Below are 19,119 nucleotides of genomic sequence, written 5' to 3' on the forward strand. Positions count from 1 at the left end.
GAAGAATACTGATCGGCTTATTACAGACAGTTAAAGGTGAAGGTTTTGTAGAGCTGTACGTCACCATTTTCTATGTAGAAGGTATACACTCCAGGCATGTTTTTAAGGTTGCAGCATTCAGATTTGCTGTCAAAAAATGAAGAAGCAGATTTCAAATTTGTTTGAATGCCAGAACTTAAAAATAAAAAGATTTCCCATCTAACCTTAGGCTATACATGCCTAAAGTGAACCTGCAGATTCCCATTAAGTAGTTTTACAGCACCACACCAGAACTTAGGTTGTGTGAGGTGTTATAACTTGGCACCATTGACTTTAACTGACCTGCAATACCACATACAAGAAAATGGTTATGTTTTTCCTATCCCACAAATCTACTATTAAAAATGGTGGACATACAGAAAATAAACATTCCCAGACTCCATTGTTTGTATGGGACACATATTTAAGCATGCTCCATGACCTCTCCTACCTGTACAAAGATGATTCTACAAGGAGGGGGAGGCTGAGCCATGAGCTTCTTTTATTATTTTTTCTTATCTTCTGGTTTAACCTTTTGCTGTAATGCTGAACAGATCACTTTCAAACACCCCCACACATATCACAGTCAGAACAGTCTGAGCTTTCTTTTAGGACTAGTAGCCAAAATAAAAACTGCAGAATTTAAAGGAGAAGTCTGGCGACATTTTTTTTTTTAAGTATTGTGTTGCCCCCCCAAAAGTTATACAAATCACCAATATACACTTATTATGGGAAATGCTTATAAAGTGCTTTTTTCCCTGCACTTACTACTGCATCAAGGCTTCACTTCCTGAGTAAAATGGTGATGTCACGACCCGACTCCCAGAGCTTTGAGGGCTGTGGCTGCTGGAGAGGATGATGGCAGAGGGATGCTCAGTATCCTTACAGTGCCCTGTGTCCCTCTGCCATCATCCTCTCCAGCAGCCACAGCCCGCACAGCTCTGGGAGTCGGGTAGTGACATCACCATGTTATCCAGGAAGTGACATCACCATGTTATCCAGGAAGTGACATCACCATGTTATCCAGGAAGTGACATCCCCATGTTATCCAGGAAGTGAAGCCTTGATGCAGTAGTAAGTGCAGGGAAAAAAGCACTTTATAAGCATTTCCCGTAATAAGTGTATATTGGGGATTTGTATAACTTTTGGGGGGCAATACAATACTTTAGTAAAAATTTCCACTGGACTTTAAGGATTATTTTATAATAATATATATATAATTTTATAATTTTTTCCCCCCTTAAAAGTCTGAATTAGTTCTCGTTTTGATGACCCTGAAACTGGAGCAATATTGGGAAACAAGTTTCATTTTTTTGATGTCTAAGTTGATCTAGTAGGATCATGGATGATATCTACTATATCCCTGATAACGTCATTTAAAAATTCTTGTGACGTTGGCTCATACATTGATTTCTCAATAGAAGCCCATCCTCTCTTTATTATGGACAAGTTCAGCCAGCTGTGTTCTTGCCCCTGTACCAACAAGATATAAAAAAGATTGTGCTTTGACATATATATATCAGACACAAACCGTTGTACTCCCCAGTGTGATGGAAGAATTTTAGTTGGCATAGATTGGGAAGAGGTTTTTTAAAACCTTGTAAGAAGGGCTTTTCTTCTTCAACAACTTTGTATTGTTGAGTTGGCCTTTAGTCAATTGGGAACGGAAAAAAAAATTACTCTCCAATTCCCATCTATGCTCATTGGCAATGTGATGGACGACCAGTTACCAATGTTCAATTAAAATATCACATGTCCTTGAGGACCACCATAAGTGGGTTTATGGGTTGCACACATGTACTGATATTTTCAGGGTTTTTTTAAACACAGTGTAGAGTTTTTCCCAATAGATTTGTGCCACACATTGAAATGATGAACAATATTGGGAAATTCTGTACTGTAGTAATACAGTAATTTTAGGCATGATTCAAAAACAATGTATTTGAGTTTATTGACTATATTATTGTGATTGACCTATATATAGATCCTTAAAGTAATCCGGGGTATCTTACTCTTCATCACTAATAATGAGAAATTACTCCTCTGGATACTCTTGACATCTGCTAAAGTTGAATGTGGACCATTATATCTCCCTTATTATTCACTGCCTGACCTTCCACATGTGTTCTACGCATTAAATCTGGATCAAAGAGGGAATCTGGTGCACCTTCATCTTCACCAAGGTTATGGTTCATAGGACTAGTGGCATCTTCTGTGGTATGCAAATGCATGTCCGGGAGGGAACATTTAGGTTCTTCTTAGAAAATGGAAGCATAACTTATGGAGTAAAGATAACACTTCACTAGTTGTAGACCTTTTCATTGGATTCGATGCAAAAGAGAAGGTACAGCAACTGTTTTAGAAGATGTAGAGATAAAGCAAAAAAGTTGGTGGCGTCTTCTGGGGTTTTGGGTTCTCAAAAGGCATCTAAGTCTCTGTAGTCAATGTCTTGTGTTGCTGTGGCCTCAGGTGGTGGTGCCACAGGAGGGGCTTACAGCTCATTAGGGCTTGGTACTTTTGTTATAGGCACCTACACATTATCTTTCTATTTCTTTTGGAAATAAAGTTTTCCGTTTTTTTATGTGTTTTCCAAAATAAAATGGCAATGTCATTGAGGCCACATCCCTTTTTATAGAGGTATTAGATTTATTAGTCTAGTATTAGACTAGACAAACTTTTTGTGAAGTCAGTGGTGGCTTCCATCTGCACTTGCAGTTTTTTGACAAGTTAACTGAGTGAGTAATTTGAGAAAATATTTTCAAATTAGTAAAAGATGAAGTTGTAGCTAATCTTTAGGTCCCAGATGTTGTCGTTGGACTGGTCACAATTGGTTTGGTCAGATATGAAGCCAAAGAAGTATCCGATACGAAGCAGATGTTGATTCTGGGAAGATGGTATTGCATTGTTGTGCAAATGACTCAGTTCTTTGACATATGTGTAAGCATCTGGACTGAGGAACGCTGAGAAAATCCCGTATTTATGGTTGGAGTTTCCCTGTAACACTTTGTGTACCATGTGATACAAACAATAGGTATACTGCCCTGTTTTTTTAAGCCATATACAAGTGTGTTGAGAGTCCACAGGCAGTGCCAGACTAGGGGTTTCTGGGGCCCACCAGAGGAAGAACCAGTGAGAAACAACATGTCAATCAGTGTCTGTGCAGGTTCTTAAGCTGGAGGCCCACCAGAGGATCCTCCGGTCCTCTGGTGGGCCAGTCCGACACTGTCCACAGGAAGCAATGAAATTTGACACTTGGATGTCTCTGGAAAGTAAAACCTTGGATTACAAGTAGCTTGATCTGAGAGCATTTAGCAAGACAAGCTAACAGTTTAAGGCTATGTTCACACTACGTATATTTCCAGCCGTAGTGCGAACCGCGAATATACGCCCGTAGTTTTGAGGTTGATGTGTTCGCTTGAAAGTATACGATATACGCCCGCACAGTGCACACTACGTATGAGCCTACTGCCGGATCATATACGGCGCCGTGAAAAATGAACAAGACCATTGTTTGAGGACGGAAATGTTCCAACTCACGGCCGTGGATTTCCATGCGGTCCCGTACGGAGTACTTATTTCAGCCAAATTGAACTTGATTTTTAGATCCAAAAGGTTCTGTGTGCTTTATTGGGCTGGGCGAAGATTTCCAAGTAAATGACCTGTTTCAGACCGCTTCAAAACAAGCTAGGGAAGCATAACTGTACTACGGGCGTATGTTTGCGGTTCACCCGCATATTCGCAATCCGGCCGCATGTCTATTTTTCCCACGGCCGTACTTTCAGCCGCACATGTCCGGCTGCGTATGAACTACGGCAGGACTCATACGTAGTGTGAACATAGCCTAAAAAGAAATTCTAACTAGCAAGCAAGATCTCTTAATGCTAGCCTGCTGTGTCCTTATCCTGATACGGTACTGGGTAGAAAGCCCTCTCATTGTAACCCACTGCTACCTGATCAACTCTCCAGTGTCTATGTCAGGGATACTCCTGTGGAAGCGAGAAACTTGGCCTCATCTCCTCTCCCTGCTGCAGGAGGACTGAATGGGAGGCTTTGGCGCCCTCTTAGTCCGGTGTTTAGACAGCCTAGATCCTGCCTGCACACACGTAACCCAAGCTGTGAGTGCTTCAACTCCCCAGAGACTTGTCCGGAAATCTCCCGCTGCTGTTGCACACGTCACACGTGTCATCTTGCCTACATGTAGCACTGGATGATGTATGACCACTGCTTTCCTCTGACCCCAGAATTAACCCCTTCACCAAAAGATGCTCCAGCCATCTGGCACTAGAACCAGTACTAGTAGGTCTGCGACCACCTGGGTAGTTGTGTGTGGGGGGAGAGTTAACTGATTAACCCCTTCTTTACTGTCTTCTTTAACCCCTTCTTTCCTGCCTGAGATTCTTGCTGTGTACCTGCCTGCTGTCCCGCCTGTGTGTCTCCAGCTGCACCTTGCCCGCCACCGCAAACAAGCCAAGTGCCTGGGGGTTACCTGCCTGCTGCATGCGATGGGCACTGTTTAAAACCAGCAGCCCCTTAGACTATGCTCCCTGGTGCGGCTTACACCATCACTAGCGGTGGTTCAGTGGGTACACGACTCCAGATGTTAGTGTCCTCCTGCCTCGTCTCTGTGTTCCCCGCTGACTGGCCAGCCAAGCACAGTGTTTATTATAATGCATTTCAGGGGGTATAGTGTCTATTAAAACAAATATCAGGGGCATGTGTCTGGTACAATGAATTTTTAGTGGGTATAAAAGGTACTATAATAATTTTTACAGAGCACTTGTATATTTTAATTTTTTTTAGGTTTGTCCTGTTGCTCAAATTACCTAAAAACTAATCTGGTGCAAAACAGGTACTTTGTGTGAACTGACAGGTTCTCTGCGGACGCTATTCAATGAATAGCAGCCGCAGAAAACTGACATGTCAGATTTTGGCGGCGTCGCTAGAGATCCTGGATGGAGTGTATACTATGTGTATGTATACATGTACTATGTGTATACACTCCGGCTGGAATTCCCTATAGCTGCAGCACAATGTAGGTTCAGTATTAATCACGGACTTTGTTGAACTTACGTTGTGTGAACATGGCCTGAGACTGTAAAAGATGTGCAAGACGCCATAGGATGAAAACTGAGAGATATTGGTGAGAGTACAAATTTCTAAATACGCTCACCTTTGGATGTTGTACTCAGAGCACAACATCTACATGCGCTGTCAGTGGAGATAAGTTGAGCCGGAGCAGCCGTGGGTTGATGCTGTTAGATGGATCCAGAGCCACTGGGTCCTAACAGGAAGGCAAATGGTGCACAGGTGTCCAGTCCCAGTGGTGGAATGGTGGAGTTGAACAGACCCATGAGGCGTTGACCGGCAGTGCAGGAAAGGATGCAGAAACTAGTACTTAGTTAAAAGTACATTTATTGTCTCGACAACAACGCGTTTCGGGGTGCAGGGACCCCTTTGTCAAGTTAAAAAGAGACATAATTTAACTTGATAAAGGGGTCCCTGCACCTCGAAATGTACTTTTAACTAAGTACTAGTTTCTGCTTACTTTCCTGCACTGCTGGTGTCACGGTCGCGGCGGCGGCCTGTGCTCGGGCCGCCGCCACGACCTCCCCCTGCCCCATGCAGCCGCCGGGGTCCATGTGCAGGGACCTGGCGCTGCTACTAGTTTGGCCCCGGGGGGCGCCTTACCTCGCCCCGCTCCTGTCACTCGCTGTGCCGGCCGGCGCGCGTGTCCCCGCCTCCTAGGGCGCGCGCGCCCCGGCTGTCTCAGATTTAAAGGGCCAGTCCGCCCCTAATTGGTGTGTTCCCATGATCACTCCCTATAAATCCCAGCCCTGCCCCACCACAGGTGTTGGAGCCTCTACATGCTTCTCATAGCGTTTGGCCCAGCTCCCTGTTGTTCCTGACCTCAGTCCTTGTTCCTAGTCCCTGTCCACTGTCCCGGTCCCTAGTCCCTGTCCGCTGCTTACCCATTGTTCCTGAGTACTGTCTGCCACCTGCGATTCGGCCTACAGACCTCTGCCTGCACTACTGCTCCTGCCACGCCTCACCTGCCGTCACTAGCAACCAAGCCAGGGGTAGCGACCTGGGGGTCGCCTGCCGCAGCAAGTCCATCCCGCCTTGCGGCGGGCTCTGGTGAAAACCAGCGGCCCCTTAGGACTCCGCTCCCTGGTGAGGTTAGTGCCATCGCTAGTGACGGCTCAGTGGATCCACGACTCCAGGCGTTACAGCCGGTCAGCGCCTCACGGGTCTATTCAACTCAAACGTTCCACCACAGGGATTAAACACCTCTACACCATCTACATAACAATACAGCAGACAATTATCAATTATTTAGCCATTAAACCCTTGCTTTTCCCCCTTTACTTTTTACAAACAATGGAAAACAAACAACATCGCAAGACGTTTGGACTTTTTTATTAAGAAAGCACAAGGTATAATGTACTCATAGTACTCATTTAATAGTATGCATTTCTTAGTCATAAAAAAAGGCAATGACAATATAAAAACTGTACCACTATACAATAGCGCTCAGCGTAAAGCACAAGCCAATAACGGTGAGTAATGGATCTTATAGTTCTAATATATACATTGTTTCTAGAGGGGCTATCTACCTTAGAAAACTACTTTGTTTTTGCCCTTTAAGGGCATATATTTATGCATACGAGCGGACCCCCATCTATTTGCCACAATGGGCAGCCATTACAAAGAGTTCCTTTGGAATAAGCATCTCGTTGCTGGATTCAATGGATAGCTCTTTCGGTGGGTAGAGTTTGGTGGGTGCCTTATCACGTGATTCGCTTGCCCCAATAGTACATGATGACAGGTGGTCCCAACTGCAAGCCTTTTACATTGTCAACCATCAACACATCTTCGGGAGGCCATTTGTGCTTTGCCAACTACTTTTAGTAGTAGTAGTAGGCAGTAGTAGTAGTAATTGTTCACTTTTTCCTGTAGATTCCATTATATGCAAGCTTCTTTGCGTTTTGCGTTCGGAGTTGTAACTAGACACAGTATATCATATCAGAGCTGTAGCTAGAAAATATGACTCTCATACTGGATCCCAGTACCTTGAGGGAGTCCCAAAAATGGGAGGCAGTGCACAAAAGGTTTTGTTACTGGTGATGTACCCAACGTCCCAGGATGCTCACCTTTTCCCTAGATCCAAGACATAGGTACTTGTTGTGTTGGGGTATGGTAGAGATGGATGCACACTGAGGGGTGTTTGGCTGGCACCCTATATGATGGCACCTATTCCTGGTATATAGATACTTTGCATTGTCCCCTACATTCCGTATAATTCAGCAAAGCATCAATTGTAAAGCAACATCTGATGACTTCTGCCTTTAGTTCACCTAAAATCCCAGTGTTCTGCGATTCATCTTTATCAGAGACAAGTTTAAGATGGAGATAAAAATGCCCAAAAAGCCAATGAAAGCTTCTGCTAGTAAGCCCTTCCTCTTGGCTTCGGCTTTAGATCAGTGGTGTATTCACAGACACAAAGTCCTGGATCAGCGCACTCTCTATTGGTGTCTTACAGCAGCTATCGTCTGTATCACAGTCACTCTTGCTTTGATATATCTGTATAGAATATAATAAAGAAAGGATTTAGAATACAAGATGTATGTGTATGATGATGATGAGTGACAGCAACATGATAACATACGGCAAATACATCTCACGTACCAGAGCTTCTATATTGGAAATCTGATACCCCAGATAGGAGACCAGTTCTGAAAAGGGTGGTCTTTTCTTAGAATCAAAAGCCCAGCAGGATTGCATCAGGAAATATCTGCAGAGAAAGCAAAAATGGATCAAGAAAATCGGAACTAGTGGTAATAATAGAGCAGGGATTGCAGGACTGGAATGGAAGAGCTTAGCTCCGCAGGCCGCCATTACAGCAGGTACAAGTCTGCCATGTATAGTTCGGGTGTGGGGGGGGGGATTTCACTTCACACTTGGTGACAGCTTTCATTTACACATGGAAATAAATGGTCTGTGTCTTAACCATCAATGTAAGAACACAACAGCAACTATGCAGAGTATGTATTATAGAGCGGCTACATAATGATAGTAATTGATACTCAATTGGCTCATGTGAAAAAGATAATCCATAGCATTAGTCTATTTGATATATAACCAGTTTATTCTAAATGACCTTTAAGTAGGTAATTCTACTTCTAGGCTAATGGTGCGTTTACACGGAACGATTATCGTTCGAATTTTCGCAATAACGATAACATTTGAACGATAATCGGCTCGTGTAAACACAGCGAACGATCAAGCGATGAGCGAGAAATCGTTCATTTTGGTCTCTCAACATGTTCTCAAATCGTCGTTGGTCGTTCGCTAAAAATTCGCAGATCGCTTTGTGTAAACAGTCTTTTAAAGATTACCCCTATGTGTGAGATGGACTTAAGCGATCTTAAAAACGATCGCAATAACGATTTTCCTAACAAATTTTCTAACAATTTATTCGTTTAAATGCTAATCGTTATAAAAACCAAATCGTTGCTTCGAAATCATTAAATGATCGATTGGGCGAATTATCGCTTCGTGTAAACGGACCATAAGTTTCTGACATTGGGTTTTTAAAAAATGAAAATAGGTAACTAGTTAAAGGGATCGTAAATTCAGGTTCCAAACTGCTGACACAGTTGGATAATTGATCTAATAGACACATGGTACCATGGTAAATGATTTTATTCTCCAAAGTAAATACCTACTGCAACCTTTAATGCCTCCTCTCTCCCCCTCCTATACATGATCCTGCTTGCAACTGACTATCAATCAAGCAGGGAGAGGGATGGGAGGGGGAGTGAGGAGTGAGAAGGCATTAAAGCTTGAAGCAGGTCAGGGGCTTGGGAACGCCTCTCTGACACTTTGCACTTTTTCTACATTCTGGAAGTACAGACAGATATATGAAAGGTACTATGTGTCTCCTTGCCCTAACAGCTATCTAACAGTATCAGCATATTGGAATGTCAATGGCAGCTGACAGAGTTACCTTAAGTGCTGCAAGCTATAGAGCAGGGGTTGAGACCCTTGGCTCTCCAGCTGTTGCAAAACTACAACTTCCATCATGCCTAGACAGCCAAAGCTAAAGCTGGCATGATGGGAGTTGTAGTTTTGCAACAGCTGGAGAGCCAAGGGTCCATACCCCTGCTATAGAGTATCATAACCTGCGGTTTGTCTGTATGTTAGAGGTTTCTCCTGGTCAAATATTTACAATCAAGAGAAGCTGTGTGTCAAGCAGAGTATTATAGGATACACCAGAGAATCTGCTACAGAAAAGAAAGGCAGTGTGAATCCGGGGAGAAGTGTTCTGATGATCATTCTTTGGATCCCTCTACTATCACTGCACCCCTGTTACATCCTGCAACATAGTACAGCATGTTGCCCTTCTCTTTCTTCTTTTTTTCTGCATTGCATTTCAAGGACAAGGACAAGGAAGTGCAATGACCTCTATGACTCTATTCTGGCTTCCTTTATCGTGTACTCACATCTCATCGGTAGCATAGAATGGTTGGTCCATTTTAAATCCACTTTGCAGGAGCTTATAAAATTTTGCATCCACAGGTATCCCTGGATATGGATTAATTCCTTAAAGCAGATACAAAGCACAGAATTGTATATAGACAGTATGTATGTAAAGCTCTATATATTTATATAATAAAATAAACCATACCAAGAGAAAATATTTCCCAAAGCAAAATGCCATAAGACCACACATCACTTTTGATAGTATATATTGCATCAAATATACTCTCTGGAGCCATCCATTTAACTGGCAGTCGAGCCTGGAACAGACAGAAAATAGAAATTTGTGAACCTTTTGTATGCAGAATAGCTTTCTAATTGAAAGCTATTTAAAAAAAATTTAAGCAGTACTACTATGTGTCCAGTAGATGGCACTGTTGACTTCTTTATTGTTAATTGTAGTGCTTGTATGCTTCTACTGTACTGTGATAATTTGATAATTGTACATTATTTTACAATCTCCCATTGGATGTGCTGCTGATCTTTCAGATGTCTAATAATTTTGTCCATAATGTTATACTAGTGGTTTTACAGTTATTTTATCGATATCTATTTATCATACATAGACTTTACTCGCTGATCCCCTTTAATGTATGCAGTTTTATGACCTGATTTGATTTTTTTTTTACTTGATGGGAATACAAGCAACTTATATGTGCTTCATTTATATTAGTGAATACTATGGACTACATATATCTGTTTTCATAGGGGGCATTACTATGGGGAGAGCACATGGGGATGGGGCATTACTATGGAAAGGGGGCATAACTATTGGGGGAGGCTTACTATAGGGAGAGCACATGGGGAAGGGGCATTACTATGGTGGGAGCCTTACTATAGGGAGAGCACATGGGGAGGAGGCATGACTATAGGTGGAGCACATGAGGAGGGGGCATTACTATATGGGGAGCCTTACTATAGGGAGAGCACATGGGGAGGGGGCATTTCTATGGGGAGATAACATGGGGAGGGGGCATTACTATGGGGGTACCTTACTATAGGGAGAGCACATGGGGAGGGGGCATTACTATTGGGAGAGCACATGGGGAGGGGGCATTACTATGGGGAGAACACCAGGGGAGGGGACATTACTATCGGGAGAGCACATGGGGAGGGGCATTACTATGGGAAGAACACATAAGGAGGGGGCATTACTATGGGGAGAACACGTGGGGAGGGGGCATTACTATGGGGAGAGCACATGAGGAGGGGGCATTACTATGGGGAGAACACATGGGGAGGGGCATTACTATAGGCAGAGTACATAGGGAGGGCGCATTACTATGGGGAGAACACATGAGGTGGGGGCATTACTATGGGCAGAGTACTTGGGGAGGGGGCATTACTATGGGGAGAGCACATGGGAGGAGGCATTACTATGGGGGGAGGCATTACTATGGGGAAAGCACATGGGGGAGGCATTACTATGGGGGGAGGCATTACTAAGGGGAGAGCACATGGGGCCATTACGATAGGGGACTGCGCAGAGGGGGCCACTAACAATAGGGGCTTGGGAGGGCATTACTATAGGGTATAACACAGAAGGGTGGGCACCCACTATATAAGGGATTCAAAAAGGGGCCAGACTACTATATATGGTGTGTGTGTGGGGGGCAGGGGGCAGGGGATCTAACTATTTAATGTGCTGGAGCAAGTAGCCTAAAATGTTTCTTTGGCAGATTCTGGAGAGAGGATTCAAAGCCTGGGGAAGACTTCAAGGTGGCCATGCTGGATGGAGAGAAAAAGAGGAAGTGAAAGAGTAATCAGAGAAGACGACCCCTGTGAGTCACTGGATGTACCTGCACCCTGTTATAGGGTCTGTAGTGATAGTGCTCATGGTGTGGCGGTATCATTGGTAATGTCTTTCTGTTTTGTTCAGTTGCAGGATGGAGGCAAAATGTAAAGACTGTAAGGTTGTAATATTTATTTTTAATAATGTTGTAAGATAACTGTGTTGGGGCACTTTATACTGTGTGGAGGCACTTTGAGGGCATTATACCGTGTGTGGAGACGTAAAATATGTCCTTAAAGGGGTTTATGTGGGCAGTAAAAATGGTTAGTATTGCACTACTAGTATTCATTCTGGCCTCATACCCTGTTGCTTCTGATTGTGCTGTGTCAAAGAGTGGTCTGTGGTGTGTGTGTGTGCGTGTGGGGGGGGGGGGGGCAAAAGCAAATTCCGCACAGGGCTTCATCTACCCTAAGGCCGGCCCTGCTCCTCCATGTCAGCCATCTTATAGACAGACTGAGCACAGAGCAGAACAGCACAGCCTGGAGGAAGTGAGCAGGGGGGGCTGCTGTCAGTATACTAAGTGAGTATAATTACTAATACTGTACGCTGACCATTTTTACAATAAAGTGGCCAACCCCTTAAAGTGTGCCGCTTTCTGACCAGAGAACCTGCTGATATGCCCCATAAGATGATTACATAAGCTGCACATCCCCGTTCTGAAACTTGTCCAACTCCCCATTGCTGAGTAAAAGCCTAATTGCCCTTATGCAAATTATGTTCTTTAGAGCATTTGGGGAGTGTCCCACTTGCCCCGAGCACCACTGTGTCCCACCTAGCCCACCCCCTCCTGTGTCTTTCAGCCCGCCCCCTCCTGTGTCTTTCAGCCCGCCCCCTCCTTTGTCTTTCAGCAGCTCCTGTGTCACCCAGCCGGCCCAGTTCACCGCCCACCGTACTGCCCACTATGCATATTAATATATGCATAGTGGCCTCATCAGCATGGAGACAGGTATTTTCCCGCGCATGCGCAGATCGGCCGGCCGTCTGGTGAGGATTCTTCTTCCTGCGTCCCAGACGGCATTTCAATGAAACTGAGCTGCAAAACCCCACAACCAAACTGAGGACCCAAAAGTAAAGTGCTATTTCTGGCAGAAATCAACCATGTTTTTCTATGCCTGGATAACCCCTTTAAATTTCTCATAGTTTATTATTCAGATTTAGGAAGTGAGGTATGTGATTGTTCTGTACATGACTCTTGGTCAATAGCAGCAACAAACTAGGAACTAACACAAACTTCCAGTTACAAGGACAACAATGAAGGTGATTAGAAATGAACTTACATTTCCCTTTACCACATAGTTGGAATCATTCACAATATCTCTGGCAAGTCCGAAATCACATATTTTGGCCACTTTTCCACTGTTTATCAGTATATTTCTGGCTGCAAGATCCCTGTGAATGCACTGAAGAAGGTAGTGAAATTAATAAGGTATCAAAATGGCACAGAGAGCAGTCATATCAGTGCGTGTCTAGGAAAGTCTCCTTAGTAAGGGTCCTTTCATACTGCCCGATAAAAGGCAGCAAATGAGCACCAATCAGTGAGATTAGCGCTTGTTTGCAGAACCTTTAGTGCTTGAATCTCTTTAATATTTTGCTGTCAAGACTACATATCTTGGGAACTGACTGGGTTCTCCAAACTGCAATGTGGTGAGCTGAATTCTACATATTTTTGCTCTCTCTCAATCCCCACATACACATGCATGATCAGATAGCATGTATATACTGTACATTGAATAGGGAGAGAGGGGTCAACTGGTGCCAGACACATCTGGCAATGGCTTAGGTCCCTGAGAACAATGGAATCTAACCTAGCCAACTAAAGGCCCTATTCCACGGAACGATTATCGTCTGTATTCGGCCGATATCGGCCGCTACGGACGATAATCGTCCCGTGGAATAGAGTGCAACAATCAGCCGACATCGTTCATGTCGGCTGATTGTTGCAGTCGCTTGTTTTTCAACATGTTGAAAAACAAGCGACTGATATAGCAGCGATCTGCTGCCGTCGCTCCGTTGAATAGGAACGTCGGCAGCAGACGCTGCTATATCCTATGGGCTGCCCGGACGATCAGCGATCACCCGGGCAGCCCCCCCGCAGCTCCCCGCCGCCCCCGCCTGCACTCACCCTCTCGCTGCAGCCGTGATGAATAGCAGCGGCAGCGAGCGGGGAACGAGGAGCAAACGAGCGCTGACCCGTGTAATAGGGCCTTAACTTTAGCCACAGTGCTACACCAATGGTGCGCTCCCTTTATTCTAATATATAAAGATGTATTCCCTTCTCATAGGGTAATAGCATATTTCCTAAGATATACCACTGCCTTATGATTGGTGTGGATCAGACCATCAGGAAATGCCATCAAGATAGGAAACCAAGAGGTTTGGATCCAGTTACAAGTAAAAAGAAGTGTCAAAACCCACCACCCTTAAATACAGTCAATAGACGGGTGCCTCTTCTAATATACATTAGTAAAGAGATGGCAAAACCCACCAATTCTAGCAGGTCTGGACAATTGTCTAATGTGTATGGGGACACCCAACTCTACCCCAAAAGATGGTGCCAAAAGAGAGGAGGATCGGGCATGTTCAATCCTTCTATTTTCTATTGGAGAGATAAATCACCAGCTGAGGAGTCTGGCAGCGGCTTATCCCTCCTTTCTTTATTCAGAAGTCTCTAAGACCTCATGCTATTCCCAATCTGATAAATACTTCGTCCATCCCTGGTTCACACCATTACATTTTTTATATTTACAGTGTAAAAACCCTGGAGCCTATTCACACACAGTCTACAACCACATTTATATACAGTTCATCATCAGCATAAATTAAAGAATTTATTACTGTGCAACAAATTCAGAAATATATGGGGCATCGGGGAATCTTCTGCAATCTCTACCCTTTAGAAAATTCATGTTCAGCATATTCCAGGCCAGGAGACAAGATTTTTGTAAGGGAAATGTTGTGCCCTGTAACACCTGCATAATACATCAGATGACACCCACATCTTAAATGCTGCCAACCAGGGGAAAAACATAAACAAGTGTGACCTGATGCCTTATAAACACTGCACACGTGATCTGTTATGGTTTCTCATTGATCTATTCCAGTATGTTTTTGTAGGTCCCTTTTCTAAACAGTGTTGCCGACACGTGCAAGGTATCTAAAATAGACGGAGAAACAGATTACGCTAATTCTTAAAGTGCCGGCCAAATGATGACGATGATTTGACCAGATGGATCCCCCCCCCCCCTCCTCCATCTACCGTGCAGTTTCCAGACCTCCCTGAGCTGCAACCTATTTCTGCACACTGTTTACAGAAAGTAGCGCGCACGTAGTCAGCACAGAGGAAGTATACATGTAAATGAGGCAACGCGAATAGACATGTAACAGTAAACAAGACCACCGTCATCACTTAGGCTAATTGGAGGCATTTCTGGGCTTTTTCTATTTTAATGCATTGTTTGTGCTGATGATAAATGTTCCTCTCCACTGGAGCCATCAGGCTTGAATGTATCTATAAGAGGCAGAACAGTGACCACTCTATTTCCACAACAGTTCCAGATTTAGTAACAGCGTGGAAGGTCAAAAGTCCAACACCCTCCTTGTAAACTCACCAACTTCGATTCAAGGAACTCCATTCCTTTGGCGACTTGATATGAGAAAATAAGCAGATCTTCAAAGGTGAGGATGTTCAAGTCCTCCTCTTCGTACGTCTTGGTGTTTTGGTATTTTACTTCTAAAAGACAAGACAGAAAGGAGATTTTATTTTTTCAATTAACATTTAATGTAGGGGTCTGTACAGACAGGGCTTCAATGTGCAAAATTATAGGACAGACTACCTAGCCTACTTCCTACACTGTTAGACGAGACGAGAGAGAAGAGTAGAGAAGAGACTAGAGAGAAGAGAGCAAAGAGAAGAGAGAGAAGAAACAAGACATGAAGAGAAGAGATGAGATAGAAGAGAAGAGACAAGAGGAAAGAGTAGAGAAAAGATGGGTGAGAAGAGTAAAGAAGGGACTAGAGAGTACAGTAAAGAAGAAACAAAAGAGGAGAGAAAAGATAAGAGAGAGAAAGAAGAGAAGATACAAGAGAGAAGTACAGAAGGGACTAGAAGAGAAGACACGCGGGAGTAGAGACAAGAGAGAATAGAGAAGAGATGAGATGAGAGAGAAGACTAGAGAAGAAAAGAGACGAGACACAAGACAAGAGAGAAGAGTAGAGAAGTGAGAGAAGAAATAAGAGAAGAGTAAAATAGAGAAGAGAAGAGACAAGGAGGAAGAGACAAGAAGACAAGCGATGAGAGAGAATAGAAGACACAAGGAAAGAGTAGAGAAGAGATGTGAGAGAAGAGAAGAATAGAGGCTGATCCTCTAATGAGACACCTTTTCACTCTGATCAACAGAAAGTGGAACTTGAAGCTCCAATGTAAAATGTGTAAATCCTCCCTTAACTATGGGCCATTTTATAAGCCGGAGTCTTCTTATGTGACCAAAGGGTTTTTGGTACTAGGAGTCAGGTGCACATGCTTCCTCTGCACCCTCTATAGCTATGCTATTATTACAATGAAATATTTCCACTCAGTGCTTTAGATTAATTTCTAACTATCCCCCCTGAGCGCTCCGTCTATCAGCTCTTTATCAGCTTCATGCACAAGGTTATTGCTGTTTCTCTCTATTCCTCTTTGTTAAACTGCTCAAGCTCCCAAGCTGCTTTGGGATCAAGTATGGAGAACAATTTTTAAGTCCAACTACGAGTTCTCAGTGGTTTCTTTTTCAAGACATAAAGGGGATGTCCATTTGTCCATTTTCATGCATTCTATAGGGAATTCTGCATTAACAGAGGTGGGCCCTGTCTTCAGTATTCATACCTTTTGGCCGGGGGAGAGCAGTCACAAAGTGAGTCTTTTGCTCTGGAGGACCTGTACTGTCTTGCATTACACAGAAAAGTCATTGGGTTAAATGTGATCCCTTTAATGTTTCCATTAGTCTCTTGGTTCTTTGCTTGTCTAACTTGTACTTATCAGTACATGGGCAGTTAGCTTTTGCTCTTGGTGGACATATACAGTACCTGTGCCAAACCCTTTCCATACATCATACTCCTAAGGACATTCCATGACTAAAGTTTCCTATGACTATTCAGTAACCTTGTCAGCAGGCTGTTTAAAGTGTGATTTAAAGTGTTACAAGATAGAACATCCAACGAGTAGATTTTATAGGTTCTGCGTGTGATTATTTACCTTCAGCTTGTACAACCTCGGGTTGTGTGACCGACAAGTCCCCGTTGTGCTGATTTTTGTCACATTCTTGCTCTGTAGTTATCCACGTATAAGAACGGTTACTTAACACTGTCACAGGTCTATCTCTAGAGGTGTGTAAAACAAATATGTTCACCATGAAGGTCAATGCCAAAGAGAAATAACTAAAGTACTAACTGACCTACTATGAGATTAGCTTTAGGCTGTTTCCACAAACTCTTTTTTGGCTGTATGGACTTTATTTGAGACTATAATACAGAAGTTTTTCTACTTCAAAATGATGGCCGTAAAACAGGTAAAAAGGAGACGTTGTGGAAACATAGCCTTAGGGCCCTATTCCACCAAACGATTATCGTTTGCATATCATTAACGATTAACGATCTCAAACGACCACTATTGCGAAAGACCTGAAAACGTTCACTCATTTCCATTGAACGATAATCGTTACTTATGATCGTAATTGCGATCGTTTTTTCTTCGCTATTTATTCGCTATTGCATTCGTATCTATTGCGAACGACCGAACGATGTCTTATTCAACGCGAACGATTTGCGAACGAGCAACGATAAAAATAGGTCCAGGTCTTTTAAAGCGATCAACGATTTCTCGTTCGGTCGTTAATCGTTAACTGCATTTCAACCGAACGATTATCGTTTAGATTCGAACGATTTAACGATAATCTGAACGATAATCGTCCAGTGGAATAGGGCCCTTAGTGTGTAGATTCTCTAGTTGGGAAAGAAACTGATATAAATGACAATAATCTCTGTATACCATTAAAGGGATATTCCCATACCAACAAACATAGATAACCTAGGACACAGCAAGTAAAATATTTTGGCAAATACAGCAAACTTTGCTCCTCTTGATATGCTGCTCTTTCATTGTTCACAGCTCATTGTCTAGATGTAGAGGGATATAGGGGGCGATTTATCAAGACCAGTATACTCAGACCCTGGTCTTATATTAGGCCCCCTTTCCCCCTGCCAAATTCACTAAGAGGTGCACGCCTCTTAGTAAATCCGTTCGGCCGTGCGCCTGATCCTGTGTCTGGTGTACAAAATCTACACCTGCTCCCAGCAGTTGTAGATATGAATCATGATTTATGCCATGATAGATGAGGAGCAGGGGGAGGCCACACCTCCTTCCCCCCCTATATATATATATATATATACACTGTATATATATATATATATATATATATATATATATATATACATATATACACTACCGTTCAAAAGTTTGGGGTCACCCAAACAATTTTGTGTTTTCCATGAAAAGTCACACTTATTCACCACCATACGTTGTGAAATGAATAGAAAATAGAGTCAAGACATTGACAAGGTTAGAAATAATGATTTGTATTTGAAATAACATTGTTTTTACATCACACTTTGCTTTCGTCAAAGAATCCTCCTTTTGCAGCAATTCCAGCATTGCACACCTTTGGCATTCTAGCTATTAATCTGTTGAGGTAAGCTGGAGAAATTGCCCCCACGCTTCTAGAAGCAGCTCCCACAAGTTGGATTGGTTGGATGGGCACTTCTGGCGTACCGTACGGTCAAGCTGCTCCCACAACAGCTCAATGGGGTTCAAATCTGGTGACTGCGCTGGCCACTCCATTACCGATAGAATACCAGCTGTCTGCTTCTGCTGTAAATAGTTCTTGCACAATTTGGAGGTGTGTTTAGGGTCATTGTCCTGTTGTAGGATGAAATTGGCTCCAATCAAGCGCTGTCCACTGGGTATGGCATGGCGGTGCAGAGTGATAGCCTTCCTTATTCAGAATCCCTTTTACCCTGTACAAATCTCCCACCTTACCAGCACCAAAGCAACCCCAGACCATCACATTACCTCCACCATGCTTAACAGATGGTGTCAGGCATTCTTCCAGCATCTTTTCATTTGTTCTGCGTCTCACAAATGTTCTTCTTTGTGATCCAAACTCCTCAAACTTGGATTCATCCATCCACAACACTTTTTTCCAGTCTTCCTCTGTCCAATGTCTGTGTTCTTTTGTCCATCTTTATCTTTTTCTTTTATTAACCAGTCTCAGATATGGCTTTTTCTTTGCCACTCTGCCCTGAAGCCCAAAATCCCGCAGCCGCCTCTTCACTGTAGATGATGACATTGGTGTTTTGCGGGTACTATTTAATGAAGATGCCAGTTGGGGACCTGTGAGGCGTCTGTTTCTCAAACTAGAGACTCTAATGTGCTTATCTTCTTGCTTAGTTGTGCAACGCGGCCTCCCACTTCTTTTTCTACTCTGGTTAGAGCCTGTTTGTGCTGTCCTCTGAAGGGAGTAGTACACACCGTTGTAGGAAATCTTCAATTTCTTAGCAATTTCTTGCATGGAATAACCTTCATTTCTAAGATCAAGAATAGACTGTCGCGTTTCAGATGAAAGTTCTCTTTTTCTGGCCATTTTGAGCGTTTAATTGACCCCACTTATGTGATGCTCCAGAAACACAATATGCTCAAAGGAAGGTCAGTTTTGTAGCTTCTGTAACGAGCTAGACTG

The 19,119-nt window shown here is 43.3% G+C and overlaps 1 protein-coding gene across 2 annotated transcripts in view; it reads right to left on the reverse strand.

Annotated features, from left to right (window-relative positions):
* Positions 1 to 6,452: 6,452 nt before the first annotated feature.
* Positions 6,453 to 19,119, reverse strand: part of FLT3 (fms related receptor tyrosine kinase 3) — a 66,074-nt gene continuing 53,407 nt past the window's right edge. For both annotated transcript variants that reach the window (XM_069969866.1, XM_069969867.1), the window contains exons 18-24: positions 16,581 to 16,705; positions 14,959 to 15,080; positions 12,628 to 12,750; positions 9,707 to 9,818; positions 9,522 to 9,621; positions 7,705 to 7,810; positions 6,453 to 7,599 (exon numbers count right to left, since the gene is read on the reverse strand). In XM_069969866.1, the coding sequence (XP_069825967.1) occupies positions 7,492 to 7,599; positions 7,705 to 7,810; positions 9,522 to 9,621; positions 9,707 to 9,818; positions 12,628 to 12,750; positions 14,959 to 15,080; positions 16,581 to 16,705 (796 nt within the window). In that variant the 3' untranslated portion in view covers positions 6,453 to 7,491. The remainder of the gene's footprint in view (positions 7,600 to 7,704; positions 7,811 to 9,521; positions 9,622 to 9,706; positions 9,819 to 12,627; positions 12,751 to 14,958; positions 15,081 to 16,580; positions 16,706 to 19,119) is intronic.

The sequence above is a fragment of the Dendropsophus ebraccatus genome, chromosome 5 (genome assembly GCF_027789765.1).
Source record: "Dendropsophus ebraccatus isolate aDenEbr1 chromosome 5, aDenEbr1.pat, whole genome shotgun sequence".
NCBI lineage: Eukaryota > Metazoa > Chordata > Amphibia > Anura > Hylidae > Dendropsophus > Dendropsophus ebraccatus.